This window comes from Malurus melanocephalus, unplaced genomic scaffold, assembly GCF_030028575.1.
Source record: "Malurus melanocephalus ecotype Western Australia unplaced genomic scaffold, MMel_1.1 scaffold_22, whole genome shotgun sequence".
Taxonomy (NCBI): domain Eukaryota; kingdom Metazoa; phylum Chordata; class Aves; order Passeriformes; family Maluridae; genus Malurus; species Malurus melanocephalus.
This window is the reverse complement of record NW_026623254.1, coordinates 1,605,861-1,632,114: the sequence shown is the minus strand read 5'-3', so window position 1 is coordinate 1,632,114 and position 26,254 is coordinate 1,605,861. Positions and strand designations below refer to the sequence as shown.

Here is a 26,254-nt window from a genome sequence, read left to right as displayed (position 1 = left end):
AGCGCTCCCCCTTTAGCRCCGCCCCAAAGCCGTCTCCCGGGTCCTGGCCGGGCTCAGGAAAGCTGCAGGCTCGGCTGGGACACACTCGGGGCTGGGCTGACGCCCAGCGGCCGCGGGGAGAACAGCCGARGAGGCAAGCGCAGGCTCTGCCCCTTTCCCTCGGCAGCCACACGAGGGAGAAACTGAGGGAAAGGCGTTTTGGCAGGGACGGACACCGATCTCCGTCCCCGCACAGCCGGCACGCAGATATCCCACCGCTGCGGCCGCAGCCTCTCTTTCCACCAATAATCCCCGCAGAGTCAYASAGTCAGAGCATGGGTGAGGCTGGAWGGGATCACGGTGGTCATCTGRTCCCATCYCCCTGCTCAAGCARGGTCATCGCAGAGCACATGGCACAGGATTATATCCAKAYGGTTCTGGAAWATTTCCATGAAGGGAGACTCCACAACCTCTCTRGGCAATCTGKTCCGCTACACCAGGGGACACCGTTGTCACCCACATAGTAAAGGAGTTCTTCCTCCTGTTCAGGTGGAACTTTCRTGCATCAGTTTCTGCCCATTGCCTCCTATTCTATTGCTTGACACCACTGAGCAGAGCCTGGCTTTATCTAGCACTCCCCTTCAGGTATTTATGCACATTAATGAGGTTGCCCCTCAGTCGTCCCTTCTCAAGGCTGACTAGACCCAGCTCCTTCAGCCTTTCCTCGCAAGAGATGCTCCAGTCTCCCAGACATCCCCGTTGCCTTCCTCCCGCCCCGGCACCGCTGCAATGACTACACGTCCCGGCGGCCCGCGGGGCCGGGAGATGTTCACCGCAGCGGCCCTTCCGCTGCCGGGAGGCCGCGGGTCCGGAGCTGTCTCCCGGTTTTCCGGTGCCTGCTCGAGTGGAGGGGAGCCGGGCCCCGGCGGGGGCGGTGGCGGCGCTGGAGCCGGAGCCGGAGCCGGAGCCGTGCGGGCGCGGGGAGAGCCCTCCCGCCGCTGCCATGCGGGGCGAGCCGCCCGCCTGGGCCCCGGTGCCGGCGCAGGCGGCCGCGCTGCTGGAGGAGGCTGCGGACCTGCTGGTGCTGCACCGGGACTTCGCCGCCGCCGTGGAGCGGTGTGAGGCGGGCTGCGACAGCCTGGGACCCGGCCCCGGCCCCGGCCCCGGCCACGAGAGGTGCGAGCTGTGGCGGGCGTGCGGAGGGGATGGGGTGGCCCTGGGGAAACTGCTCAGGGTGGCACATCAGCGCCGGGCTGGCTTCGAAATTCAGGCCATGCCTGCCCTACTTTCGGGTTTCTTTTATCCCTGTCGACATTAACATGTTTCGTGTGAAGAGATCTCTGCATGTTTGAGGGAAGTGAGGTGTGCCCAGGAGCCTCGCCCTCTCAGAGCTACACTCACAGTGGATATCCTCGGAGGTCGAATTGGCCTTTTTATCGGAGTGGAAGTGGCTGCCAGAGAACTGTGGAGTACCTGGGCTGCACTAAAGCTCACTGGAAGGGATGAGAGGGGAAATGTAGTTAATAAGAAATGCTTAGGTGTCTTTTCTTTACCAGTTTTGCAGAAGTGAAATGCTCCCTTTGTGTTGTGGGGATTCAGGCGCTGGCAGAGATGAACCGGTGGAGAGAAGTTCTGTCTTGGATCCTACAGTATTACCATGCCCCTGAACATCTGCCTCCAAAAGTTTTGGAGCTGTGGTGAGTTTCTGTCTGTTGCTGTCAAATATACACACAGGGCTTGTGTTAGGTTTAAGAGCAGGCTAAGCTTGGGTATTACATAGTATTTTCACTTTGTATGGTGTGAGATCTGGGACAGGCCTGTYYTTGACCTCTGTGTGCTGGAGCATGCCTGCAAGATTGTTTTATGGTGATCAAGTACAAAAGGAGTGATGCTGAGAGTAACATCAGTAGCTGCACCTGTAGTCTGCCTCAGAATTCCTTCTGTGCTTCAATGTAGACCCTGATTCRTACCTTCATGAGAACTGCTTGGGGGTTGTCATCTTTGACAAAGAGTTAGGGTTTTCTCATTCTTCTCCCTTGTGTTTCAGTATCCTGTTGTACAGTAAAGTGAAAGAGCCGCAGGTGATGCTGGAGGTTGGCAGCAGCTGGCTGAGGGACCACGCCAATCAGAGCCTCCCCGAGTACGGGCCCTTGCTGGAGCTGTACCTGGTGCACGTGCTGCTGCCCCTGGGCCGCTTTGAGGGCGCGGAGGAGCTGGTCCGAGGCTGTGACGTGTTTGACAGCRAGCAGCAGCTGGCAATTCTCAGCACCATTTGTGAGAGCCGGTGTCAGTGGACTCAGCAGGAAGAGAGGTGCTTGGCTGCTGAAGAGCAGCAAGACCCAGCAACAGAAACTATTCTGGGTAGGGTTTCTCTCTGTTGTTTGTGCTCCTGTTTTACAATTTCATTTCAAGTTGGTCCCTTATTAGCAAAAGGTAGCAAGTATTAACTGTGTAGTGAGAATATTGCCATGATAAATGGGCCATGAGAAAGTCCCATTGTGTACCACAGCTGGAAGTAAAAGACTTAGTGATACCTTTGCTGACAATTGCAAAGTGTATTTGCCAACATCAGGAGATGACAATTATTGTYCAGAATCAAAAGCATTGTGGAGTTTTTTTTGAATGTTTTTAAGCTAAAAAGGAAAAACCAGAACTTTGCAATCCTTTAAGGGTATGTTTTGTTGGCTCTATGTACAGTTTGCTTCATTTCCATTTACTGTTGAGTCTAAGTAGAATAATCCATTTCTAGCATTTAAAGTACTGTTTCTTCTTCAGAACTGTAAATCACTTGATATTTTCCCCCAGGAGAGAAGCTTGCACTACTGTGGTATAAGATAATATTCTACTAAAGTAGATGCCTAAAAAAAATGTGTAATGAATTGTATTACAAAATTGTTCWGTTTCTCTGTTTTCTGTTATATAAAAACCCAAACCCAACCCAACTCTCATGSAAACAAATCTTCTAATATCCTAGTTTCTTATTGTCCATCTCTATGTGATTACTTTTTAAACTTTACTTTGCTCTAACAGYCTTGCTGTTCTTTTTTTCCAGGAGCACTGTCCCAAAAGCTGCTGACCATGTTGACGTTGCTACGTAGAGCACTGAGGTCCATGTCAAACCACTTCAATTTGCTTCCTTACAAGAAGATGCTCCTGGCTACCTTTTTGCTGTACCTGGTGGTGGTGAGATTAGACCCAGGTACAAGAATAAGATCTCCGATTTTTAAAATTCCGTTATGGTAATGGAGAAGAAATGAGTTGCTTTTAATAAATTTGGTCTGTGTAAATGTCTGATCCTAGGGAGACACAAAAACTGGGTGCCTAGGACCTTAGTGTGTCTTATGTTTCCAGTTGCAATCCAAATAGAAAAATGCAGCTCTACAAGCGCCAGATTCCCAAAACAGTTGTTCCATCCTCTGCTCTTTTCAACAAAGTACAGACTGTGAGAGGCACAGCTGTCCCAGCCTTAGCCTCTGCCTCAGTCAGCTTGTGGTGGTRGGAGGTGAATGTCCTTTGGATGAGTGATTCCTTGACAGGGTGTCCTGTCATGAGAGTTCCCAGGGCCAGCACTGTATCATGCATTTGACCATCTTATGCTGGAGTTTCACTGGTGATGGTTGCTGCTGTCCCTGAAGAAYGGGCTGGTTCTGTGACATAGAGGTGGCAGCTAGTCGAGAAGGATGTTTCTCCTGCTGTATGACAGATGATCCACAGTTACTCTATAAATAATCCATTGGAAAGTAGTGAAGGGARCTTGCTAGGGAGCAGTACCCAAAGATCCAAGAACTGAACTGAAGGAAGGAAGAGAACTAGTGTTTTCTTAACTCTAGTTGGGAGTAGTTCTTTCTTAATATGGTGTATGGTTAGTTTTACTTTTTATAATGCACGCTCTTTTGCTTTTTGTTGTGTTTTGCAGCTTCTCCCACATCACTGCCATTCATTTACAAACTGGTCCAGCTCTTCCGACAAGCTTGGGCAGCTGTGCTTTCTCCCATTCATAGGCCTCCAATTCGAGACTAAGTATGTTCATCACTGAAAGTGTCACCTTATCTTGGGGATGATACCAGACTCTTCAGGGACTGTTGAAATCTGAGATGACCACATGTGTGGGCTCGTGGAATTTCTTCAGACAGGGAATGGTGGTGTACGAATTTTGAAACCACAACAAGTATTCCTGACATTTTGCTTGGTCCTGTCCAACACTAGGGTAAAGCCAATCCTTCCATATCTACAACTGAATATGAATCCTGCTTTTCAAACACCTTGCTTTGGATGAGTCTCTTGAGTGAGCATTGTGTAGCCAGTTATGAACTGTGGAAGAAGTTTTCATCCTTGCGGATGCTGGACAGTTCTCTAAACAAGTGCATTAGTGTTCCTGGAGGCATGACTGTAAAAGGCAACAGAGTGCCAGTGATTAGGGGAATATTCTGTTTTGCCTGAGGAYATCTGAAAAGCCCAGTTTTTGCAACATGGGATTTAGGACAAGCACATGGAAGAAAAACACTGGAGAAAGTAAAGCYTATCGCATTTTGAAAGCCATGGTTTCTCTTGTGACTGATGCCTCTTTGTATAGGCATACTGGATTTTAGTCATATTTAAGCCAGAAAGATGAAGTGGTGGGCCACAAAGACTGTTGTTCTGTATCTATTCTTAAATGCAAATTACAGCACTTTGTGCTTGCCTGATGCATAGTCATCCTTAGAAGCACATGGTGGTGGYGGTGGGAAGGATATAGATTTATTTTTTTAAATGATATTCTGTGTTACTGTCTAGTTGAACAACTGACGTTGTTGCTTTGTTTTACTCTTTCCCTACCTCTTGCTTTGTTTATGTAGATGCCAAAAAGTCTCTATATCTAGAATAGCCCCCCAAAGTCCTGGGTTAGATGGGAGTCATTTAGCAATGCTGTGTCATTCAGAACAAAAGTTTATTTTTACAGAAGGAGGTACTTCTCTGACATCCCAAGACCTTCCGCAGATCAGTGGCAAGAAAGTTGTACCTCTGCAGGTCTGTCAGCAAACCAAATCCATTTCTGACCACTTGGGGCAGAAATTGGAAGTTTGGGGTAGAACATTAATTTCTCCTCTATCCATTCATCCATCTGTCTCCAACTGACGAAAGGTAAATTCCARTGAGGGAGCACTGATGTAACAAAATACTGCTTTCAAACTGCTGTGTGCTGGAGGGGACAAGGTAAAGGCGAGAGGCCTGGGACAAGTAGCCCTTCATCCCAGCRCCTGTGCCAAAAGGATGTAGGCTCACTGATGTCAGCCCAAACTACAAAGTGTTATCAGAGCAGCCCTTTTGGTGGGACCACACCAAACCCATGAAAAGTAGCCAAGTAGATCCCAGTATGTCTCCTACAACAGTAGTGACCTTTGGCTTTAATGATAACCGTACTCCAAGGTGGTGGCTGTTCCTTTTTTTCCTCACACAGGTGACCTGTTGGTACCCTTGAACTGTGTGTGATCTCTTGATTCGCTCTCTACTGGTGCACTTTGAAAAYAGTCTCATCTTCACTGCTAAAACTAGTTGTCTGTTTCATCTTAAATTATCCAAAAAGAGAAACACTCCAGCATTACTGTCAAATAAACTTGGGCAGGTTATTCATGAGTGCAGTAATGACCTCAAGAATAAAACATAAACCAATCCCATGTCCCTCCCCAAAGTTATTATCTCTGCCAGGACTCTACACCTGGATAAGTAGATACAATGCTTCATCATATAAAAAAGGAATTTTATAAAAACTCTGCACGCATAAGGAAGAACAGCCTTTGAGAATGCTAAATGGTTCTTGTAATTCAACTGTTAGTGTAGTTATAACTCTAACCAACACTTGATGTGAAATCAAGTAGAATGAAACCCAGAAGCTCTATCTGGTGTTGAATTCTTCCAAGAAATGACCAGGATGAATCCTCTGCACCCTTGTTTTGCAAGGYCTCAAGTTAAGTCCTTTGTAAGCCACTTAATGAAATGGCAAACTTCATTCTGAAGTCAGGCCAAATTCTCATAAAAGTCACTGTTCAGTAATGAGCTCTTTCTGCAGTCTTCTGGCATCATTTGTAGTTAGATGGCAGAGATGCTTTTCTGGAGCTTGGGACCATTGGTTTCAGCAGGCCATACATGGTTTTTAGAATGCTGTTAAATGTTATTTACCAGGACTTTTAACATTCACCTTTCTTTTAAGTGTAGGTTGGTAACCTTAACTTTATTGGAGTACTACTGATTTAGAATTTGTATTGTATTTAATTCATCACAAGAGGGCAAGAAGGCAGAAATAAGCTATCAGGGTTTTTTGCAATTAATATTAAAGCTGCAATATCTAATTTTTATAATAAAGTGACTACTGATTTACCTCTTTGTAGAGTTGCTTTTTTGTGCATGATAACTATATGAAAAATTTTGTGTTTAATGTATTGATATACTCCAAAAGAATATAAAAGTTTTCCACAAGTGTTTCACAACCTGCCCTCATTGTATAGGCATATTTGAATTAAGTAGAGGAGTTGTTCACTGTGAATCTGACGAGATCTAATCAACTGATGATGTTGATAGGGTATGAGTCTGCCTTTTGGGGTAGCCAAGATCAATACTACCAAGAATRAAGTACCTGGTATTTGTCTTTATTAGATGAATGTATCTTTATATTAGAACCAACTGCAGTTCTGACCTTGATATATTAGGGGAGAAAACTATAAATAAAAGGTAAAAATACATAGCACAGTTCTCTGTTTCAGGGATAGTGCCTGAAAGGCAGGATTTTATCAATATAGCAGTGTTATGCAGGTACCAAATTACTAACTTGGGAATTTCAGAAATCCTGAAATGGGGTGGTTCTCCAGCAGGTGGCAACAGACTGACAGAAAACAGTTGAACGCTCACAAGCAGAAGATAATGCGAGTTTCTCCTGAGAATGTAGGAATAGTGATTTGCASGTTTACGTAAAGAATAGCAAATTAAGGACTATACCAAGCTGAATTTATAAAAAACAGTATGAACTATTTCTCACTGTTAAAATTTGGGTGTTGAAGAACTTATATGCTAGTTGCCAACAGTGGCAGAACAATCTATTATTATCATCATGTAGACAACCTGTATTTTTGGAATTGTCTAAATGTCTACTGATTAAACATCATCATAAACATTATGTATACTTACAAAGTCAGGGGATACATAATACTCAGATTCAAGCAATTAAGTGTGCCTTCCTCTTTGTTACCTAGGAGCTGCAAAAACAAGGATTTCTCTACTGAGAAAGCTGCTGCTTTCCAATGCTGAACTAATGCAGAAGGAGCAAATTGGTGGAGGCAGCTGCCCTTATTTGGTGTCAGAATGTTGGGGTGATGCCTCCAGAGCTGTCGCGCAATAAACACTGCAATAAGAATCAAATTTCTTTCTGTGTTTGGACAGACAAGTGAGAGCCTGTACTGAAAGCTGTCCCATACTGCTGACAGTGTGGATGACTGCACATGGAAAAAGAAGCAATAGAAGTAAATTGAAATGTTAATAGAGAAGCCAGGAGATCATTTGAAAGCACACTTCATTTGGAGCACACTTCAGAATGCTAATTATGTTTACTTTCCAGATCTCTATTTCTACTTTCCTTCTATCCTTCTCTTTTCCATTMATTTGCTCCCTTATGCCTTCTGTATGGGAATATAGGAGTGGTTTTCATTCTACCAAGTACATATTGGCAGAACAAGGAACTGGGTTGGTGTGTGTCTTGTAAATGATGTAAAACCCTGAGGTATTAGAAAGCACAGTACATGACGTGTTACATGGCCACACTCCAAGTTAATAAGCATGCCAACCCTGGCTGCACTGAGTTTGAAACCTGGGGTGTCTCGGAGCCTTGCCTGTGTGGGTGGATTTGTACAGGAGGGGTGCTGGGAGGGCAGGAGGCAGCGGTGCCGCAGGGTGACCTCTTCCTCACTGCACTGTGACACTGAAGTGCAGCAGCAGGTGCCGGGTGCTGGGCCCGGGGTGCTCCCGCCCTGCAGCCCAGAGTCAGGCTCCAGCACCGACCTGCCACCAGTGAGCCCAGCGGGAAGGAAACACCACTGGAGACACCATGGTAAGGGGGATGTGGGAACTCCAGTCACACGGGGATTGGGAGGGCTGTGGGTAAGGGAAGGCTGGGGCATCTGCTGTTGTTATCAGTAGGTTGTGTCACAGAACGCTGATCTCATGCACCATTTACAACGTAAGAAGATGGGAAAGGAGTGGTAGAAAATCTCACTGAAGCATTAAAGCATTAMATTTTCTTTGGAGAGTCCCTAATTTGTGTAACTATAAGATGAATTAGATCCGGAGCCTTAGCTGCTTGGTACTTTCTGTTGTGACCACATTTTCTCAACACCAGTTCATTTTCATATGAGATAATTTTTTTTAGAAGTAAACAAAAAATAAGTTGTTTACCTTTATGTCTGTTTTAAATCAATTTAGCCCCAAAGGCTATACTGTCTATAGCTATATGGTATATGCATGTGTGTTTCTGGAGTCCATGAATCCTTTTATTTATGTATGCGTTTAAGTGAAAAAATGCCCTTCTGTTTAAGTGTTGGGGGTTTGCTATAGATTTGCAGAAATCTCTCAAAACCTCCTAGGATGTGAAAAACTCCATTTCACCTTGTACCCCAATATGTCTCTAACACTGAGTCTAATTTTGGTGCAGAGGGAGAGCTATGTTAYTTTGTGCCAGCTCATCTTGCAGGCAAGACACTTCCACAGGCTCTCCAGACCTAGCGAAGTGAGATGTTTGTGGAACAGCTGGAAGAATAAAGTCTGCCTTTGTGCAGTGAACACTAGAGCCAGGTATCAGTCTGCTTTTTTAAGAGTCAAAGCTGTCCCAGGTTTAGTTGCACAAAGAATCTGGTTCTTCCTGCTGTTTCTTTGTTAGACCCATCCTAGTACATTAGTGGTTGGATGTGAAACATGAGTTTGGAGTAGGCTCCAAATCAAAATATCACGTAAAGATCAGTTTACTCTGACTGTGACGCTGAAGAAGGCCCAGCCTCTTTCCTGCTAAAAGTCTGGCATCTATTTTAATGCTGTTTACTATATACAAAATCAGAAACCTCTTTTTCACTGTTTGGCAGAATATTTCCCAATYACTAGTGGGGTAGGAGAAAATGAAATGGCTCAAAACCAGGGCTGAGATCCTGTTTCAAATTAGTGCAGCTGAAAACTCAGTGTGCTTCAACTGTAATCCTATATGAAGCTCTACGTTATTAACTTCCTAAGGCAGCACTCACTTGTTCTATCTGTGAAAAAACAGACCAATTCCTCYGTAGATCTGAGGAACTGAGCAAAGAAGCTCTTTAGTTTTAAAGTATTGCTTGACTTGTGATTGCAGTTTTGCTTTAGAAGTTATTGCTTCATTGCTGCATTTAAAAAGAAAAAAAACCTGACCTTCCTTTCTTCTTGCTGCCAGCCTCACAGATTCCCATTGGGATTTAAAAGAAAAGGCAGGAGCCCTGTGCAAAGTCAGCATTAATYGAATTCTCTAAGCCCAAATATGCCCCCAGTGTCTCCTGAGTAATCCTCCAGATTGCAATATGCARATTTATGAAGCCCCATTGTCAGTCAAATAACTCAGAGACTTTTGCACAACTCAGTTGAGCAAAGGTTGTGCAAGACACTTGAGAGCACATGCATTTGCAGAGTCAGCAGCTTAGAAATGAGTACTGAATAGAAATTATTTATTTCATTGAATGAAAAATTTAATTTAACTTTTCRTGTTCATTTGAACTTCTGGGGGTGACTAACTGGGGCCGTGATGTCTTTTGAAATTCTAGTTGCTTCTGAAAAAATATGTTTAGTTGAGTTTATAAAACACAAATATATGTCAATTTGTAAGAAAACACTGCCACAGAGATGTTGCTCATCACACAATGTGCCTGAGGATTTTGTCTTTGGGGAGGGTACATTTCATTCTCAGGTCACAGGATGATTTTGCAGAGTARACAGTTACAGAATTTATATTAAAAAAAAATAACTGGTCAAGTTTGACACAGTCATTGGTTATCTCTAAATGCAATATTTTATAAAATAAAAATGAGTGAGGACCATTCTCCACCCTTAAAGCTAGGCCTACCTTGTAGCGAGGCATCTCTATTCTCCTTCACTCCACAAAGCCTGGCAGTGGTCAGTGAGCTGCTCACTGGAAACCATTCTTGAAAATGAATTGTATTCTGTATGATACCCAAGCATTATCTGGAAAAATATTAATTGGCCTAAGCCAAAACTGTGCCAGAGACTGTGCTAATTACCAATCAGCACAGGAGATCACAGGCCAGTGTTCAGTACTATGACCTGACTTTTTCTTATTCCCTAGCATAGACAGGGCCATGGGGATCWCAGAAACAGAGCTTAGGCAGTTTTAATGACAATTACTCCAAAGCAGAAACTAAATCTGAAAAACTCCACATGCCTGAAACTGCTCTCTCCTCAAAAAAATGCCTTTCACTACAGGCCATGTTGCAATTGTTGGGACTAACCCAGAAGTATTTGCTCTATAATTCTCTTTATGAACTTACKAAACCCAGCACCAAGGCCTTCAGGCTCCTGTACTCAAGTGTACAGAATTTTGGAGCAATTGACACCWGCCTATTTTATCCTGATATTACATAATTTTTGGTTCCTGGATGCCACAGAAACAATGCGCAAAACTAGGCAAATAAATCCACTATACTGCAATGGCACAGCCTGATAAGCAATGGGCCTGTGACATAAAATTCACGGCTGATCAGAAGCTGTAAGAAATATTTGTTTCAACTAAGAAAATTTGGAACAATTTTCTTAGGTGAATATTGCTGAAAGCACTTCTTCCAAGTTTCCATGCTAGCCTGCTATCAGAGGATATAAAGATGAAAAGACATCACCTGCCTTGGGTTATGTAAGGGTGAAGGATACCACATGGCTGTATCAGGCTCCAGCCAGAGTAAAAATAAACTAAACTGGGAGGTGCTCCTCAGCAGGGCTGATCCAGGAAGAAAGGTGGGGCTTGTGCAATTGAAATTAATTTTTGCTGACTGTTTTAATATACTTCTATAGTACAGCACAAAGATCTTGATTTTTTAAAAAACTGTCCCAGTATCTGGTATGTGTGTGTGCAGTCTCATTGTGGTCGTGGGGCTGAACAACCAAATGAGCAGCTGACTGACCATTTGCTCATTTTTTGGAAAAGCAATACTCTGGGAAAAGATAATCACCAGGAATAAGGAGGACTAAGGTACATTGTTTTTTCTCACCCTGCCTCTTCTTTCTCCCCTTAGCGTGAGTGCATCTCTGTTCACGTTGGCCAGGCKGGAGTTCAGATAGGAAATGCATGCTGGGAACTCTTCTGCCTGGAGCACGGCATTCAGCCAGACGGYACCTTCAAGGACCTGCAAGATAAACTCAGCTGTGATGACTCTTTCAACACATTTTTCAATGAAACAGCCACTGGGAAGCATGTGCCACGGGCTGTAATGGTGGACTTGGAACCAACTGTAGTAGGTCAGTATAGAAATAAACCTGCAAAATGGAGATGAGSTTGCTTTTCCTCTTATCACCATGTACCACCACTCTCCTGATGCCTTATCAATCAGGCTAACTTGAAACAGAGGCCAGACAAACTTAAGAGAATGAGAATAGACAACTTTAATACAGTCCTAGCACGCCCCCCGGTACATTAGGGCAGACAAAAGCCTCCTCCTGAAGCTACACCCAAAATGGACACCGAGTCATGAGATCTTCACCTTTTGTAAGTTCTGCCTTATTAACATAATGGGTCTTAATTCTCCAATGATATTTTCATGTGATCATGTCAACCACCCCAAACTTTCTGCCCCCCAGCTCGCTGCTGTTTACATATTTTGGGGCTTTGAGGCAGCGAGGTGTCCTTGGATTTGGGCTCAGAGAGGAATTGCTTTTTCTAAAGATGGGAGAATGGTAGTGTTTAGTGCTGTACTAGAGAAGTACAAGAATACAGATGCATGAAAATATAGAAAYTAAAAATCTCAAGACATCACTCCACTGGCACAAAGCAGCCCTTTGTACCTTTGTCTGCCACTAAATAGCATGAAATTAATTTTCTTGTGTCACAGAATGCTGGATTCTGTCACAAACATTTTGTATTACRAACGTGGAAACAGGAGAATCCACAGCAATATAAGAGGTGGTACATGYGGCCTGTACAACTTCTCTTTGCCCCAGCTTTTGGATTTGTTTATCATGACATTTTTGCCATTCAAATTCTGCTTTTCTTCAATTTGGATTCCAAGTGGGAGACTGATAGTTTCCCTCCAGTCACAGAAGAATGCCTAAGAATTGGGACACCTGAATTTCTTCACTGTTTTTCTGATAACTTGTGGATGCAGGCTGCGCTTGTCACTGACAAGTTCATGAGAAGATGAATTCTGTGGCTGGATTGAAGATGCACCACAAGTCAACCAAATGCAACAATGGAAAAATACTCCAAAGACATTTCACTTCTCCATCAGCATCTGTTTTTCGGCATCATGACCTCCTGTGACTTGAGAGCATACATTGATGCCAACAACAACTAGAACTTGTTGGCACTGGAGCATGTGCAACTTCTTACAATTTCTCTTTCTTCTTCAGATGAAGTACGGGCTGGGACCTTCCGGGAACTTTTTCATCCGGAGCAGCTGATCACTGGAAAGGAAGATGCAGCCAATAACTATGCCCGTGGCCACTACACCATTGGCAAGGAAAGCATTGATATAGTGCTGGACCGTGTCCGTAAGCTGGTAAGTCCCAGCAGTTTTGAAACAGAAGTTTCAAAAGAGTTTCCTTGCTGAAGAGAGGACAGAACCAATAGTTAACTGCAAATAATACCAATGGCTCAGAAAAAGAGAGTGCAAGTCATACAGACTATGTCTCGCACATAGTCCAATAGAGAGAGGCCCAGTAGTTCACTCCCCAGCTGTTCACCTCCAGGTATTTTTATGAAGTGGTTTTGAATATGTAGTTTTTAATTATTAACACAGCCCTAGAGCACCAACACTGATACAGAAGGTGAGTTATGCAGTAGTACATTGCTGGTTTCAGCTGGAATAACTGAGAGAAGCCTGAAGTTTAGGGAGGGAAAAGGCCTGAAYAGATAAGGCTCCCTATGTAATAACTTGAGACAATGAGGAAAGCAAAGGTCGGAATTATTAACAGCCCTTTCTCAGGAAAACCTGAAATCTAGGCTGTATATTGCCAATGACTGCTCATTCCTTCAGTTCAGGATAAGCTCACATAATAAAGTATTGYCCTCCTCTTTTAAGCCCCTGCTGTTTCCCTTTCTCTTTTGCTTTCTAGACTGATGCCTGTTCTGGGCTGCAAGGATTCCTGATCTTCCACAGCTTTGGTGGAGGTACCGGCTCTGGTTTTACCTCCTTACTGATGGAACGCCTCTCTGTGGATTATGGAAAGAAGTCCAAACTGGAGTTTGCCATCTACCCAGCCCCTCARGTCTCCACCGCTGTGGTGGAACCCTACAACTCCATCCTGACCACCCACACCACGCTGGAGCATTCGGACTGTGCCTTCATGGTGGATAACGAGGCCATCTACGACATCTGCCGCCGGAACCTGGACATCGAACGCCCCACTTACACCAACCTGAACCGCCTGATCAGCCAGATTGTATCCTCAATCACTGCCTCGCTGCGCTTCGATGGTGCCCTCAACGTGGACCTGACAGAGTTCCAGACAAACCTGGTCCCCTACCCACGCATCCAYTTCCCCTTGATGACCTACGCCCCCATCATCTCCTCCGACAGAGCACACCACGAGCAGCTCTCGGTGGCCGAGATCACAAATGCCTGCTTTGAGCCCAACAACCAGATGGTGAAGTGTGACCCAAGGCACGGGAAGTACATGGCCTGCTGCGTGCTCTACCGGGGTGACATYGTCCCCAAGGATGTCAACGTAGCCATCGCTGCCATCAAGACCAAGAGAACCATCCAGTTTGTTGATTGGTGTCCAACAGGCTTCAAGGTGAGTAGGGCTGCTGCCATGAGCTTCTTTTTAGTGTCTAAAGGGCAATTTCAGTTTAGTAGAAAACCTGTATTTAAYGTTTTCAATCTTGCATATTTCTCATTGAATGTGGGCAAATAYAGATATTTCCCAATGAACATAACAAGGATGTATTTATATAAAATGTACCTTTTCTCCTTTTGACATGCCATTGACACGTGCTCCTACACATTTAAATACGAGGAAATTTGAAGTGCATACGAGTTTAAATTTAAAATTTTAATTTCAGACCTAACCTTTGGAACAACCAATGAGTGTTGCATCTGAAGCACAATATAAAATTAAGGAAATACCAAAACTGGTAAAATTAATGAAGGAGTATTAGGGAATCTCTAAATTATAGAAACGTTATACAGAAATACAAATATTATACAACCTCTCCCCACTAGCTACACAACAATGTTGGGAAACATATTTTCAACAGTAATACAGACATTAACAGTGGAAAAATATTTATCATACAAACAGTTCCTTTAGCACTGAAAACTTTCAACTGGGAACCACTTTTTATGTCAGTTTCTACAGAGTACCTTGGTGAAACTCTGTGTTCAGTATTGAGTTGCTTTTAAGAAAGCTACAAACTTGTCAGTGTACATAAAACAGAAGAATAGTGTAGATATTAAAATGAGTGTGTATTATATTCTTTAACAATTGTAATGGCATTTACCATCTGGCACCACTCTTTCCCACAATCTGTAACTTTACTCATTTTTTCTTCAGCTCTTTGCCTGCCTCCTGCTTTTTTACATCCTCCTCTCACATTCCTGTTTCCAGGTTGGGATCAACTACCAGCCTCCTACGGTTGTTCCTGGTGGAGACCTAGCCCAAGTTCAGCGGGCAGTGTGCATGCTGAGCAACACCACRGCCATTGCYGAGGCTTGGGCAAGGCTTGACCACAAGTTTGACCTGATGTAYGCCAAGAGAGCTTTTGTGCACTGGTAYGTGGGTGAAGGCATGGAGGAGGGAGAATTTGCAGAGGCACGAGAGGATCTGGCTGCCCTGGAGAAGGACTATGAAGAAGTGGGAACTGACTCATTTGAAGAAGAGAACGATGGGGAGGAATTTTAAAATACACTTTGTTCCTAGTGAGCATAGAACTGTCTCTGTGTCACTGTATTGCGTGCATCTACAATTAGGTCACCTTTTTTGTATGCTGCAAACATAAACTTAGGAGAGGTCATATAGTAACATTTTTTATTCTATATATATAACAGGAAAATTATCCTATAAGATATGATCAGCAGTAGTAATGCCCCACCATCCCAGAAATACAAAAAGTCTTGCTTTTCCTTGCACATTCATTGTGAGCCTCTTTAAGCTCTAACGTACATGATAAACTCACCACACTCAATGTAGGTCATCCCAAAAATCTGCAGAACCCTGCTTTCTGCTCCTACATAATAGCAGCAGAGCCAAGAGGGACACCCCAAACATCTGCCAAAGCCAGAATTACATACACTCTCAATCAGTTATTATGGCAGTTGTGGCACTCTCTGTGGTGTTAATAAATTCCCAATGAATCAATGCATGAGTGCCCAACCACCTCATATTTCCCACCCTTTTTCACCTGACATTTCTGGCCCTTTCTTCCCCTCATGTTTCCCACCCTTTTTTCTCTTCTTTTTCCTGCTCTTTTTCACCTCATGTTTCCCACCCTTTTGTCCTCCATTTAAATACTTCAAGTGTTGGAAAAATTAGAATTTCTACCCATAAAAATAAGGAAAAAAGGGGATTCCCTTGCAACTTAAACCTTAATATGATGAAAATGGGGAGTTTGCCCTCAACCCAAACCCATAAAATGGCATAAAGGTTTTCCCCTTTCCTTTAAACCAGAAAACAACAATTCCCCATCAATTAATACCCTTAAATAATGGTTTTTCTTCAACTGATACCCTTAAAAATCACAGACAATAGTGGAAAATGAGCTTCCCCCTCAATTTAAACCCCTTTTTTTTCCTCAAACCCTTATCTTTTTTTTTTCTGGGTCACTGGAACGCACTAAAGAGGGACTGTGAAGGTGAAATGAAAAAGAGAAAGAAAAAGGATTTTCCCTGCACCCCCTGCCCTGTCCCACCTGTTCAGGTGCCCTACTCCCTCTCCGGCGCTGCCCTGTGGCATCGGGTTTGTCTCTTTGCACATCTTGGAGCAATCCAGGTGTTCTCCCGGCTCCTACAAGATACTCTCACTGTCCTTCTTTGAGAGATTCCTGAAGGTTGCCCACTCCAGAGGCTCCAGAAACCCCCTGAAAGCAGGTCTCAGCAGGGCCCGTCCCTCTTCACCCTCACTGACCACACCTGGAACTGCTCAAACTCCCCCTCACCCTCACTGACCGTACCTGGGACATCCCCAAACCCCCTCACTGACCACACCTGGGACTGCCCCTCACCCTCACTGACCACACCTGGGACTGCCCCAATCCCCCTCACCCTCACTGACCACACCTGGAACTGCCCCAATCCCCCTCACCCTCACTGACCACACCTGGAACTGCCCCAATCCCCCTCACCCTCACTGACCACACCTGGGACTGCCCTGGACATTGACTTACACAGGAATTTTTATTAAATCCCACTCTGAGTGTCACTCAATGGGTTGAGCAAACCTTGCTGCTTTTCTTATTAAATCTGAAGCTGACTAATGTGGAAAAACGTGAAACTGAATAAAAATAGAATGGATCGGGATTGCGGCGGTCACTGCTGCAAAGTTCGCCGGGATCAGGCCCTGGACATGGCCTCAGGGGAAACCTGGACTGGATCCCACCGGAATACGGAATGGGGAAAACCGATGGGGTTTGATCCCAATCTCGTGTACAGCAGAAACTACGCTCGTGTTCCAAATCAAGAAAATCAAATTGTTCCCGTAGTGCGCGCTATGAATCGCTGGACTGCCGGCGATGAACCACCCGGCGCTGGGAGAGGCCGCGCTGTTGGTGCCGAGGGCCCGAACGATCCCCGGGCGCTTCGCTGGCGATGCACAGAGAGCCCGCCCGGCTGCAGACGGGAGTGCACAGCTGGGGCTGCAAACTGGGCTTCCTGACAGGGGAAGGGGCTGATAAGAGACAAAACCTGGGAGGTGCGGTAAGTCCTTGTCGTGCCATCCTTTACGAGATGACTCAGTTGTGCAAACTCCCCTCCAAAATACTGCGGCATTTACATGGCGGCTGATGGGGCCACAACAGTGGGTGTGGATTTCTTCCTGAAGGCTTTTTAGAGCTCATCCTGACTATCAACATTATGATTTATTTTATTTGCAAGGACACTCATAATCAGGAGCCCTGTTCTTCATGTGGTCAATGCGGTTTTTGGAGCTATTTGGAGATTAGAAGTGCCGCGGCAAATATCAGTAGCGTTTGTCAGTGACACTACACCGTGCTGCTCAGCAGGCAGTGTGTTTGGGCACCCAAACACTGCACCTTTCAGTTTTAGCCGTCCCTTCCTCTGAGCCCATTTTCTGAGCTCAGACTTCTGCTTCCTACCTGCTCTGGAAGTGTTGTGTCATGACTGAGTTTCACAGGCAAAGCTGAAAATATTCTTGAGACAATACTCCTCCTGACTGAGCACCCGGGCTCTCACAGGGGTCATTTCAAAAACTGCTTCAGCTGCACACTGCTTTCATTAACTTCCACCTGGCAGATCTAGTTCCTGTTTAACTTCCAGTGTCCTTTTGCACTTTGCTCAGGTGGCTTCACTGTCTCTAGGCAATTTATGACTTAGCACTTCTCTCTCTCTTCCTTCTATCAGGCAGTCACTACCACACAAGCCAGCAGYAGGAAGGGAACATCACTAAGTTTAAACTATTGCTGAGAACTTCTGCCACTGTCACAGCCCAGATGCTGAGTCATTTGYGCTCTTTTGCTCACAAGTCCTTACAGATATCCACACCCTTTCTCTGTGAGGATTCAGGACAATTTTTACTTGCCCTGCTGCCTCGGGCTGCTGAGAACTGGAGTTATACTGCCTCCGAGAGAGCCTGGCAGTGTGAGCAGGTTCCCTATTAGCTACCCAGAGGGTATRCAACTGGGACCACTCCACAAAGACAGCTCTGGTGGGCTCCAGATAATCCCTCTGAGAGTCTCCTGTGTGCTGTTTCCTTGCCATAGCTCAGCGAAGCCAGGCGGGGACTGCACTGGGAGTGCCGCTCTTCTCACTTGTGCTGACCGATGAACTATGTAGGCACGGTTTGGCCTCATAATGCCTCTCACACGCAAAGTGATCTGTATTAAAGGATAAAGAGCCGGCAGTGAACATTCTTCGGCCCCTTTTTTCTTCGGCTCCGTGACGGGATGCGGCGGGAGGCGGAGCGGCAGCCTCTGGCAGAGGCACARGGCGGCTCCGAGTTTCACTTTCTGTGGCGGCTCCCGGCCGAGCGGGAAATGAAAACTGCGCGGCGGGGCGGGCRCTGCTGCTGTCTGACGGGCGGGACCGCCCGGCTCCTCCCGCGGCACTCCCGGATCACGCTGCCGAGCTGCTCCCGATGATCTCTCGGTTCTCACAGCACTCCTGCTCCCCGCGGCTGAGCTGCTCCCGCTGCCCTCCCGCTCCTCCGGGTGAGCGGCTCCTCCGCGCCGCTGCGGTGCGGGCAGAAGAGGTGAGCGAGCCCCGCTGCCTCTTGTCAGCAGGTGCGCTCTGAGTGAGAGGGCTGGCTCGAAGCGCTGCTGTTCCTGCGAGAATTGGTAAGAAAACTTTTTGCTGGYTTGTGAGATAGGATACTAGAGGCGCGGTGTGTCATGGGGGAAGGAAATAGGGAAATAAAGGAGAGCAGTTTGGCAATTAAGTGGGAAGTTTGGCAGTTAAGTCTTCTTTAGTCGCATCCCAGAAGAGTGGGGAGGTGATGTGCTCTAAGGTGCTTTCTTCCCCTTAAGGGTGGGTCTTCACACTGAGTCCCGCTGGAGCCCTTGGAAGAACACCTCAGGGGGAYTAGAGAAACATAGAATGGTTTGGGTTGSAAAGGACCTTGARGATCATYTAGTTCCAAGCCTCCTSCTGAGGGCAGGGACACSTTCCACYAGAAGAGATTGCTCAGAACCCATCCAGCCTGGCCTCTCCACTTGCTGCCCGCCACCTGCCCCAGCACCATCCGTACCCCAAGATACCCAGGAGGTGAAAGGAGCTGACAGGGAAAGAACAGCAAGTGCCAGAGGAGCTGGCTGGGAGCGCTTCTCAGGTGCAGGGGCACTTTGGGGTAGGGGGCATGAAGGCCCAACTGGGGGTTTGYCATCAGAAGCTGGTGTCTTGGGAGGGCAGGGCAAAAGAGACGGTGCTGGGCTGGCTGAAGGAGAGCGAGTGTGAAGGTAGATGATTGTGGGGTGGAAGGTGCAGTGAGGATACCTCTGCTCCTTGTTCTCAGCCCAGTGCTGGTACAGCCGCTTGGTTCGGCCAAGCCACGTGTGCTGAGGTACTGAGCTCTACCCCGACCCACAAAAGAAACTGAGAAATGACGCTGCTCCGCTAGGGAGAGAGGACAAATGGGGGGCAGAAGGAGAGCCTCCTTGGCTCACTCACCAATTCTTTTATATACATGTGCAGGAAAAGAAGGTCAAATGCAAATCTTAGGAAGGCTGTGTTTCTGATAGCCAAAACTAGGTGGTTCCAAGGGTTAGGAAGTTCTGTTTGTGTCCCTGGTACTTCAACAGGGTTCCTGAGAGCGGTGACTGGGAGAGAATTTCATAGAACCAGAGACACAAATCCTCCTGTATCCCCCCACACCTTCGTGCCCTAAGATCCCTAGGATCTTTCTACCTTTTCCTCARTTCACCCCAAGCCATTTAGCCCCATGCTTGCTCTTCAATCCCACCCTTAATTCCATCTTTCCTGACAAAACCTGTGTCTTGCAGGTTTGCTTTACCCCTGGTACATCCRCAGCTGTTGTTTAGCTACCTCTGTCTGCCTCTCCCTCTCCTTTCTGTCTCTTTCGACATCCTCACTGCCTGTGAGCACCCGTTACCTTCTGATACTACACCAACTAAACCCGGTGGCTTTCACAGTACAAGCCCAGGTGGGCTTCCACTCCATTTGGGCTTTCAGAAACTTGAATGTGTTAAATCGTTAAACCATTTTCAGGAAAAGAGGCAGYGTGTGTTCAGGCTCTGTTTTGGCAAGGGAGAAATCAGATGAAATTCTCTTTTCCTGCGTAGCTGTTCTAATCACCAGGTTCAGATATAAAAACTAGTATTCTTGAATATATCTTTGAACATTGGAGTTGATTTTTTTTCCCCCCAAATAAAGCTTCTCAGAAAATTTGACAATATTTAGTGAATCTTAGTTTGTGACACTTAGAGATCAAAAGTAATCTTCAAAAGTAAAGAATCAAAAGTACAGTTGGAAATAAGTATACTTAAGCTTAAAGGTAATAACTGGGGAAAACAAAATTAATTTCCAGTTTCTCTGCCTGAATCTTTAGTAACTTTGATATTTGACACTATTAGGCACAGTTAACCTGAGAACATGTTTTTAAAGCAAAGTTTTTCTTTTTTTGTGGAAGGCAGAACCAGGATTTTGCTTATTTCCCTTTCTTATTAGCTTTTCTACATTCTTTTAATGTATCAGCCTTAGGTTGATTTTGTGTGCTGTTTAATATTTGTAGAATAATAATTTCTGAGCATTTTTTGGGGTCTTCATCCCCCCCTTCCCCGTGAATATCTGCTTCTTTACTGAATCTGTCTCCATGTTGGCAGTGGGCTTTTAGAAAGTTTCACTTTTGTGTAGTTGCGTTTGAACTTTAATCATATTGTTTTGTTTGGGTATTTTTATTTTGCTTTAGTAGCCGAGTCACRGGAGACTGTCAGAGTAATGGTCTGTTGAATACGCCCTTAAAAATCAAGGTATTKTAATGGCTCTCTTGCATAAACAGTTACTCTGCCTGTGATCACTTGAAGGAACAGAAAAAGAAACTGACATGTTGGTGCTTAAATGTCTTTCAAAATTACAGTCCAAAGTGCCACAGCAGTGCTGTGACTCAGGTACCTACAGACAACTGTGAGGGAGTGTTTATCTGGTCCAAAGAGAAACCTGACCTTTTGAATACTTTGTGTGATAAAACGTTTTTTTTTTCTAAGCAGAGGTGTTTTGCAACATCTGCCTTTTAGGCAGTTTTAATCATCTTATTTAACAAGTCCTCTCAAACAGGGATATGTGGAATTCCCTGGCTAGATGGAGCTGTTTCTGTGGAGCTGTAAAGTTCTGTGGAACATTTATTTATTTAGCTATAAGAGGAAAACAGGATGAGCAATTGTCATCAGACTCCGTTTCTGTTCCCTTAGCAATAACCTGCACACCTCAGTACCCATATTTGTTCAAATATCCCAAATGCTGTTGCAATAAYCTTACTGATTTTATTGATATTCCAGGCTGGGCTGGATGGGCCMCTGAGCAATCTGATCTMGTAGGTGACCTCYCTGCCCATGGCAGGGGKTTGGAAYTAGATRGTTTTTAAGGTTTTTTCCAACCCAAACCGTTCAAYGATTTTTTGATTTCACCTTTTCATAATGAAAATGTCGTAGACAATTCCTATATTTMTGGATGCTCCCACTCTTCCCAATATTTCTGTGTCTCCCTGCAGTCCTTCTGTCTTTGAACAATATTGTTGATGGGACAAAGAAGTGGACGTCAAGAAAGAAGCAAGAAACCGCAACTGGCACTAAGTGAGACCATGGAGGCAGAAACTGAAGTACGAAATAATAAAGAGGAAGCTGAAGAGGTGAAGGCCAAAAACCAGAGGCTGGCATCAGTCTTTGGTGTGGCAGACTTAAAAAATGGTAAAAATGTTTTGCCTGTTCTTCACTCTCATATTTTCTATTTATAATACCTGCTGTTCYATTCTCAGTCCATAGGCTTCATTTTCTCCTATTCCTTACTCTTCACTGAGGAATATACAGATAATTCTGATTTTGCCTTGCCAAGTAACCATTTTGAGTTTTTTTGAGAATGGATTACATGAAGATCTCAGAGCTTTTTTCCCATTTAAGTTCTCAAATTGACCATTGCAGCCAAAAAGGTGTGGCTGCTGGCTCCTCTTTTTCCAAGCACAGCCAGCATTGCTGGATTTGCCAAACCATGGACTAGCCCCTAGCTACTCTCCTCATACAGTCAGCCTTTGTTTCCTGTTGTTTTATTTTATATTTAGGTGTGTTATGAGAGGACTGAAAACAAAGGAACTGGGAGAAATTTGAGCATCATTATCCCGGCTTACTTGGTTTTTTTCCTGTCAGTTGTCAAACCAAACCAAATGTTTTTCAGGTCTGACCAAGATGCTGGACCTATACACTGATTGACTGAATATGTACAAGAAAAGTTGGCCACTTTCAGATAATTTTCACTTTCTTTTCTTGTACCTATTGCCAGGCTTCACTTCTTCTTTTTCTACCCTRCAGAAGCTATTGGACTGTACAACCTTGGACAGACCTGCTGTCTGAACTCTCTGCTCCAAGTGTTCCTCATGAATATACACTTCACAGGGATACTTCGAAGGTACCWCCTGTTTGAACTTACCTGAGACATTTCCATTATTGCTCTGTTGTCTCCACTCCTTTATCACATGGGATATACATTTGAAGGCKTGGATCACTGAGATGCTGTCAGGATGCTTTTGGTCCCTCAGCAAGGWCTCTGCCTTGTTGTGTCTGTCATACACAGACTGGAGTCTGCAAAGGTAGAGGTTGCAGTGTTCCAGCTCATTAGTCATCTCTGATTCATGTCCTGACCCGGCTCTTTACGGCTTGCATCTTCCTTTTGTGTAACAGGATATAATTTTATTCAMGGATATCATTTTATTACTCACAAGCCGTTATAATAAACGATGTGTTGCATGTAACCATATCCACTATTCATTTTATTACTTKAAGCATACAAACATAAGCATAATATAATCCCTGGGCCCTGATAGAGTGTTGTTGCAGATCATGAGTACATAACATTGCTTTGCTCGGCTGTTGCTCCTGCATGCTTTGAAGGAATATTTGGTCTTCTGTTTCCCTCCTRACCACACTAATAACTGGTTTGATTTGTTTCCAACTTACTCAATTCACTGCAGCTTTAATCATCTAAATGGATCATTCCTGTTCCGTCCTTTCTTACATGCTCACTAACGTGCAGAGGAGAAAGAAGGCAAATTACAGACATGCAGAGATGAGAGGTGTCATAAATGGGCCAAGCTAAATAATGTAGACTGTAGGTTACCTTGATTATTTGAAGAAAGAGTTAGAAAGACCTGTGGACTACAATAAATTTAGGGAGAATTAAGAGTTTTTGTTGGCATATAGTTGGAATACAAGCATTATGATATATACATGCCCATGAAATTTTGAGAGCATGTTGAGAATGAGGRCATAAATGGRTGYRAGGCAAGAATAGAAATTGGCTRTAACTGRTGTTGTTTCTAGAGRCCAGAAAGCACTTRAAGCCCTGCTCAGCTTGTCCCTTATTCAGGAAGAGGCCAACTKAAAATTGTGGCCTTTACTTTAGAACTGTCAGCCTGCACTGTGGGATGAGCTAGTGCAGGTGATKGATTCCCCTTTTTCCTTCTTTTGCTGAAAATRTACTCATTCTGGTTCCTSTTGAGTTGCYRTCTCTGCTMCTGACCTCTGCTCCTTCAAGTGTGMTGGCTGTTATTTCTCCATTGTACCACTTGATTACCATTGGTATTGGTTCTTCCYCTTCCAGGATCACAGTGCCACTGTCTGCTGCACAGAAGAAGAACAGTGTTCCATACCAGATGCTCCTGCTGCTGGAGAAGATGCAGCGTGGCAAACGCAAAGCTGTTGGTCCCACAGAGCTGGCTTACTGCCTTGCACAACACCGAGTGCGATGTAAGCAGCGCTGCCTCGTGCCTGCCTCTGTCTGCAGACCAGGGTGTTCATTATCCAGCACTGACRAGCAGTGCAGATTCCAACATCTCCTGCAGGAATTCACAAATGTCAGGAGTTAGGTACACAATGACACAGTGCTCTTTATAGCTGCCTCCCAGCTGGGAGTGCAATGCAGTGTCTTACTTGTGAAGAGGGGGAGAAAAAACCTATTGGACATATTTGCTGATGTCCAAAGGGTGGGAGGACAATCAGACTGCTAGAGGATCCAGCCAGTGGATACTGGCCAGGGGAAAAGGGCTGTGCAGGGCAGAGAGGACAGTTCATTGTTTGATTTGTCTTGCTGCACTGGCATTATAATAGTGAAATAGCTGCTGTTACTTATTAAAAGAAAGGGATAGTGTGGAAAAGAGAATGAGTTCAAACAGGTCCCTGCAGATAGAAACGATATCCTTCCTGCTCCTTCTTATAAGGGCAGAGAGAAGAATCTGCTGGCTAAATCTCCCAACTGGTCAAAGCTCCAAAGGAGAGAGGTTGTTAAATGCATGGGTGACCATTGACAATGGGATGCCAAGAGTCTCTTTATGTGTACAGGGTATAACCAAATGCCCTTATCTTTATAATATGAAAACCCAAACAGGAGAGCACTGAAAGGGGTGGGTGATGCCCTGACTTTTATGAAAGAGGAACACAAGATAAGCTCAGTATTCATGTTGGCATCATTTTCTCCCTGACTCTGAATGGCTTTGCAGTCAACCATCTCCYTTCCAGTTAAAAAGAGATAAGGATCAAGGGGTTTGTAGAGTTTGGTGCATGAGACATATGGATATGTTCTCCTGTCATTTTTTTGTTAGCACTCGGGAGCATTTTAGCCTTCATGAGGGGATGAGGGAAACAGGTCTGTGGAGTAATAAAGGTGAAAAATAGAGCAGAATCTTCCCTGTATTGTTCTTAAGGATTCAAAAGGATCTGTTTACATGATAGGACATGTGGCATACAACTGATAGGTCAAGGAATGATGGCTTGAAACTGTGAGTAAGTTTAGATTAGCTATTGGGAAGGAATTTTTACTATGGGAGTGGTGAGATATTGATACAGGGTGTGCAGAGAAGTTGAGGATGCTGCATCCCTGCAAGTCTTCAAGGCCAGGCTGGCTTTGCTGGTCTACTGGAAGGTGTTCCTGTCCATGCTGGGGGGAACTGGATGATTGTTAAGGTTCCCTCTAACCCAAATSTTTCTATGATCCTGTGAACTGCAGCCCTCAACTCAGTGAACCATCTGAGCCCTCCTCTGGTGGGTGTTGAGTGTACTCTTGTCCCTGCGTCTGGTGACAAGGACATGACTTTTGCATGACTTTTACTCTGGGTGGTGTAAAAAGTGSTCTTTTCCCACTGCCTGCTCAACTCCCATGGAGGAATGGCACCTTCTGCCCAGTCTGAGCTCTGCAGGGAGGAGCAAGGGACAAGAGGCTGGATCTAATGGRGGACAATAAATCTCCTTTTGCCATTTGTGGGAAATCTCTGCTCAGTATGGTTCATGATACTGATTGAGGTTGTGTTTTCTGTTTGTGCAGTCTTTGTGCAGCATGATGCTGCTCAGCTCTTTCTGACTCTCTGGAACTTGTTAAAGAAGCAGATGAAAAGGCCAGAGCTGGTAAGGATGGCCACTAAAATGAACCATTGGCCCTTATCTTATGTGGTTTCCTCTGCTCCTTGAAGGATCCTAATCACTAGCAACTGTCCTAAGTTAAATTTTTGCAATTATGCCCCCTTTCACTGCACCTTTCAAATGTGACAGAGAATATTTGTTTTATAAGTTGTGACATTTTGAATCATAGTTAAGTTTTGCTCATCCTRCTTTTAGGGCACGGTATTCACCATTCTAATGGGAGAGATGATTAATAACTAAAAGATAGATCTTTTTTTGCAGCATTATATTTAGTTATATTTAATTACTTCTTTTCCTCAAATTTCTGTAAGCATTTATTGGTATATCTTGACACAACTTTTAATTCTTTGAAGTCAGCCATATGGATTTCATCATAATTAGCCACTGATAGTACTTTATGTATATGACTGTTCCTCCCATGGGACTGGGAAGAGAAAAGTGACTCTTCCCTGACCCACTGTCACAGTTTTATTCACACAGAGGGCAGGCTTCTGTTGCAGTTTCGAACAAAAGAGAACAATTCTGTATCAAAGCAGACATTTAACTGTCTGATCTTGTTATAGGCTGTGTCTTTCTCCTCTGTTAGCGAATGAGGGGAAGGAGTTCTTTAAATTATGGAAGTGCYCTGTTCACATAAGTCACTGTCAGATCTTGGTTCCAACCTTGAAGCAGTAACCTTGCTGGGAATGATGTGACCTCACAGGCTTTCCCACCCACAGGGAAACAGCTCAGATCTCTCTTTCATAAACCTCGTTTCAGCCTTTTTTTTTTTTTTTT

The 26,254-nt window shown here is 44.7% G+C and overlaps 3 protein-coding genes across 6 annotated transcripts in view; all 3 read left to right on the top strand.

The window, feature by feature from the left end:
* Positions 1–823: 823 nt before the first annotated feature.
* Positions 824–6,662, top strand: PEX26 (peroxisomal biogenesis factor 26). Its single transcript, XM_057390031.1, has 5 exons — positions 824–1,155; positions 1,536–1,676; positions 2,027–2,340; positions 3,032–3,178; positions 3,896–6,662. Exons 1-5 carry the CDS (start codon positions 983–985, stop codon positions 3,997–3,999), a joined length of 879 nt encoding a protein of 292 aa, XP_057246014.1. The 5' UTR covers positions 824–982; the 3' UTR covers positions 4,000–6,662.
* A 1,091-nt stretch (positions 6,663–7,753) lies between these two features.
* TUBA8 (tubulin alpha 8) lies at positions 7,754–15,175 on the top strand. Its single transcript, XM_057390030.1, has 5 exons — positions 7,754–8,053; positions 11,256–11,478; positions 12,586–12,734; positions 13,291–13,971; positions 14,785–15,175. Exons 1-5 carry the CDS (start codon positions 8,051–8,053, stop codon positions 15,076–15,078), a joined length of 1,350 nt encoding a protein of 449 aa, XP_057246013.1. The 5' UTR covers positions 7,754–8,050; the 3' UTR covers positions 15,079–15,175.
* A 1,745-nt stretch (positions 15,176–16,920) lies between these two features.
* Positions 16,921–26,254, top strand: part of USP18 (ubiquitin specific peptidase 18) — a 15,792-nt gene continuing 6,458 nt past the window's right edge. Inside the window, exons 1-5 of one of the 4 annotated variants that reach the window (XM_057390028.1) lie at positions 16,921–18,682; positions 21,568–21,763; positions 22,379–22,475; positions 23,667–23,812; positions 25,383–25,462. In XM_057390028.1, the coding sequence (XP_057246011.1) occupies positions 21,595–21,763; positions 22,379–22,475; positions 23,667–23,812; positions 25,383–25,462 (492 nt within the window). In that variant the 5' untranslated portion in view covers positions 16,921–18,682; positions 21,568–21,594. The remainder of the gene's footprint in view (positions 18,683–21,567; positions 21,764–22,378; positions 22,476–23,666; positions 23,813–25,382; positions 25,463–26,254) is intronic. The other 3 variants (XM_057390026.1, XM_057390029.1, XM_057390027.1) reach the window with 3 other exon arrangements.